Source organism: Asparagus officinalis, chromosome 1 (genome assembly GCF_001876935.1).
Source record: "Asparagus officinalis chromosome 1, Aspof.V1, whole genome shotgun sequence".
Taxonomy (NCBI): Eukaryota; Viridiplantae; Streptophyta; class Magnoliopsida; order Asparagales; family Asparagaceae; genus Asparagus; species Asparagus officinalis.
Genome location: NC_033794.1, coordinates 95,308,079 through 95,312,188, shown reverse-complemented (window position 1 = coordinate 95,312,188; position 4,110 = coordinate 95,308,079). Strand labels below are relative to the sequence as shown.

General features: G+C 36.1%; 1 protein-coding gene across 1 annotated transcript in view; it reads left to right on the top strand.

Moving 5' to 3' along the window:
• Positions 1–4,110, top strand: part of LOC109837635 (serine/threonine-protein kinase EDR1-like) — a 63,137-nt gene that overhangs the window by 20,273 nt on the left and 38,754 nt on the right. Inside the window, 2 exon segments of the mRNA XM_020405960.1 lie at positions 375–815; positions 3,102–3,205. Of these exon segments, the coding sequence (XP_020261549.1) occupies positions 375–815; positions 3,102–3,205 (545 nt within the window).

The following is a 4,110-nucleotide window of genomic DNA, read 5'->3' as shown; positions in this document are numbered from 1 at the left end:
GGGCCAAATTGGGTTTGAAAACAATGATTTGCCATGTGTTTTTCAGCAGAATGATGTAACATCCGGATTAGCACAAAACCAATATATTAGCTGGCCACTTTTGCTGCGTGTTATAACAATTAATCAACAATATATCTGATACAGACTCGGATATCGTTCTACATATTCCCTTTACATTGCTTATTATTGTATGAGAATTGAATGATATATTTCCCATGTGATTAGGATTCTGCTAACTTTTTATTTTGCTTAAAATAAAAAATTGTTGTCTACTGTTCTTCTAGTCATTCTTTATCTATTGACTCAAGTAATTTGAGCTGATATGGTTTGTACTTGTGGTAGGTCTATGTTAATCAATATATGTTCTGCTGCAGAGTTACAATGTCGTCAACTATGATGAGAAGCTGATGGATGGGTTTTATGATGTATATGGTGTTATATCAAATCCTAACTCACAAGGGAAAATACCTTCATTGGTTGATCTTCAAGCAATACCAGTTTCAGATAATATTGTTTATGAAGTGGTTTTAATAAATCACAGTTTAGATCAGGCACTTCAACAACTTGAGAGGAGAGTGGCATCAATTGCTTTAGAATGCAAAGCTGGTGAACATGGACTAATTTCTAGTGGTTTGGTTCAGAAGATTGCTGACCTTGTTGTCGAAAGCATGGGTGGTCCAGTTGGTGATGCTGAGGATATGCTTAGAAGATGGACATTCAAGAGTTATGAGTTGCGGTCATCTCTGAACACTATCGTCCTTCCCCTTGGTTTGCTGGAAGTTGGATTATCACGCCATCGGGCCTTGCTCTTCAAGGTTGTATTTTCCGTCATGTTTAGTCTAACTAAATAGGCTAACTCTAATTTTATTTGATGATCAAGTAAATACTAAATCTAATTAAGCGACAGAAATAATTTTATGTATATCATCATGATGATCAAGTAAATACTAAATCTAATTAAGTGACAGATATAATTTTATGTATATCATCATGATGCTGCATCGCTCCTGGTAGGTTTTGATGTAATCTAATATTTTAGTTAGCAGCACTATAAGCACCGTGAATTATTTCCTATTACTGGTTTTTTTAGAAGAATATGGTCATTCAGAGGTAATTTTAGACACGACTATGTTCATAATAAGATTAGTGACAGTCAGATGTTTGTTTGATTAGGATAACCTCTACGGGGGAGTAAAATAACCCCTTCAATCTTTGTTTTCCTGCTCTCTAGCTGGACAATTAGGTTTATGGCATGCCTCCTTCTTGTCCATACTTCCCTCACCTAAGAACTTGCAAATCTTTGATGGGGCCTTTTTAAGTATGGAGTTAACTCCATAAATGTCCCATTTGATGGGAAAAACTTAGTGGTGGTGATAATGATGATTCTCATATCACTGTGGCTATGGCCTAACCTTAAAGACCCAGGTCTACCTCTTGTTAAATGCTTAGAATCATTGCATTCAGATTTATAGAGCTTGAGCGAGCACTTGTTACCTTCAGTCGTATGGTGCTTCGGCATGCTTTCTGTACTTTATTGTGTGTTGCTGTTTCCGCTAAGGATACTGTCATTGATCTTCCCTTTCACAGTCAATATAGCACATGATGGCACCATCTTCTTCTGCCTCCACTGATGTGGAGCATTAACCGTTGTATTTGGCTATTCTGTCATGGCTTGTTTCACCTCCAAAATTATTGTAAGAAGTTCCATGACCAGCATGACGTGAAAAACTTGTAAATATTCAGCCTTTACTGGAGTGTTTCTTCTTCTTTCTGGAAGGGAGATACTGCTACGGTGATAACCCCATTAAAAAAGAATTCCTTGGGTCTGATTTTTTATTGTCTCTTTAAAGCTTACCATCTTTCTATTAACCACCCTTCAACTTTTCGAGTTGAAATTACATCACCCCACATAAACAAATATGATTCTAAGAAAGCAACTAGCATCTCCTTTCTTGTGCTTACTGCACTTGGATCCATCAACTTGTGCAAAACCATTTCAAACATTTTTGTTATGCAAAACATACAGCACGATAAAACTTGAAGATTACGGGCAATGAACTTTTTGTGAACTGTGCAAATAGCAGAAATATTTGTCCAGCATACTAGCGTTGATTGCAGAAATTCAGTTCTTTCTTCATTAGCTTGGTTGAGTGAGTCTAGATAAAATATATCTCAAGGCAATTGCTATATTGATCATGCTACCGTTGATGCATCTTGTGGTAGCAGTGTAGCAATACCACAAGAAACATCAAAAAAAAAAAAAAAGAAAAAAAAAAGGAATGAGTGCCATAGGCCCATAACAGCCAAGCCACATTTGACCTAGTTATGGTCAGCATGTTAGAATACCATACTTTGTGCTAAAAGATGCCCGTAACTGCTAGATGTTAGAGGGATTATGCTTAGAATACATATGCAATTAGTTGCTTGTCATAGGTTACTGCTATTGCATACCGGTTCTGTAGTACATTAGTTCCTTTTGCAGAAATTAATTTTTTTTCCTCTTATTATCTCTGATTAATTGGTATAACAAGAATGGGTGCCAATGTATTACTGCCTTACTGGGATGATGCCATCAACTGGTACTGGAGGTGCAATCTATAAAATATGATTTATCTTTCTTACATCTGGCAAAAGACCCATAAGAGGTACAAGTTAAACTTTTTCAGCATGTTAGCATGTTAGGAATACTAATCTATGGGTTAGAAAAGATCCTGTATCCTTTGGTAGGCGCATCTATGTCTGTGAGGTTCATCATGAATGTCAAAACTGTTTTGTAACTGCCATTGTCGTAGTATATTAAACTACTTATACTTAGCTCGCAGGAGATTTCTTTAGGTCAAAAAATGCTCTACTGAAGTCAAATTGTCTTATGCTGTGCACAATCTGTAGCAATTAGCATGCCTTGATAAACTTGTTCTTGACCCTGTTTTCGTTATCTGCAATCCTGTAGGCTGGAGGAACTGGTATATTATTTTAGTGCTCTATGTGTTGCAAGATATATATATATGACTTACAAGTTTGCTCATGGATTTAAACTTTTATGTTATTATGAATAAAGCTGGTGCTTTGACGTGGCCAATGATGGAATATTTTGTTGCCAGGTATTAGCTGATCACGTAAACCTGCCGTGTAAGCTAGTGAAAGGGAGCTATTACACTGGTACTGACGAAGGAGCTGTAAATTTGATTAAAGTCGGCTATGACAGGTGTGTCCTTCAACTTTTCTTTTCATTTTGACTTTATGATTAAGGCCTGTTTCCTTGTCAAGTAGAGTTGAACTTTAATTAGTTGCTTGGCCAGTATACAATTGGCTGCACCGGATTGTAATTCTTTAGACTGATCTGTCATCACATATTACGTCTGAAATATGTTGAACAAGCTCTTATTATCTTGCTTTTGTTTTTCTCTTGTAGTGGCCAATAAGTGGTCATTATTTGACTAGTATAAGCATTATTATGATCTTTCCCCTTTTGATAGTGCCTCTGATGTAACTTGCTCAACAATTTCGCAAGCTAATAATGCATAATTAGGAATCTCTAGTGATTTGCAGAGTCTTGCCTAAGCATTTCGATTGAGTTGAATGACATGCTGTCACATTTTGTCGCTACAAATATCTATTTATTGGTGTCGAGCATTTCGATTGAGTTGAATGACATGCTGTCACATTTTGTCGCTAGAATATCTAGTTATTGGTGTCGTCTTGCAGAGAAGATTCATATGAGGGCTGGAGCCATGAGTATCACGGATGAGTGCAATTATGTCATCTGTTATTTTCTTAATTCATTATCTTAATTTTCCCAAATATTTTCACATGCTTACTATGCATCGTTAGGAATCCCGGAAATTTGATTGGCAATCTTTCTTAAGTATTTGGATTTAGTTGAATGATGTGTCATCACAATTTATCCCTACAATCTCGAGTTATTGGTTTCGCCATCTTACTGAAAATATACGTATGAGGGCTGGAGCTGTGAGTCTTGTGGATGAGAACAATTATGTCCAACTATTACTTGCTTCCTTCATTTTGTTGTTTCCAAGCAAAATATATGAAATACTGTATAAACATAAATATTTTATTTGTAAGTCCCTTCTTTCAAACTTTACATAATTG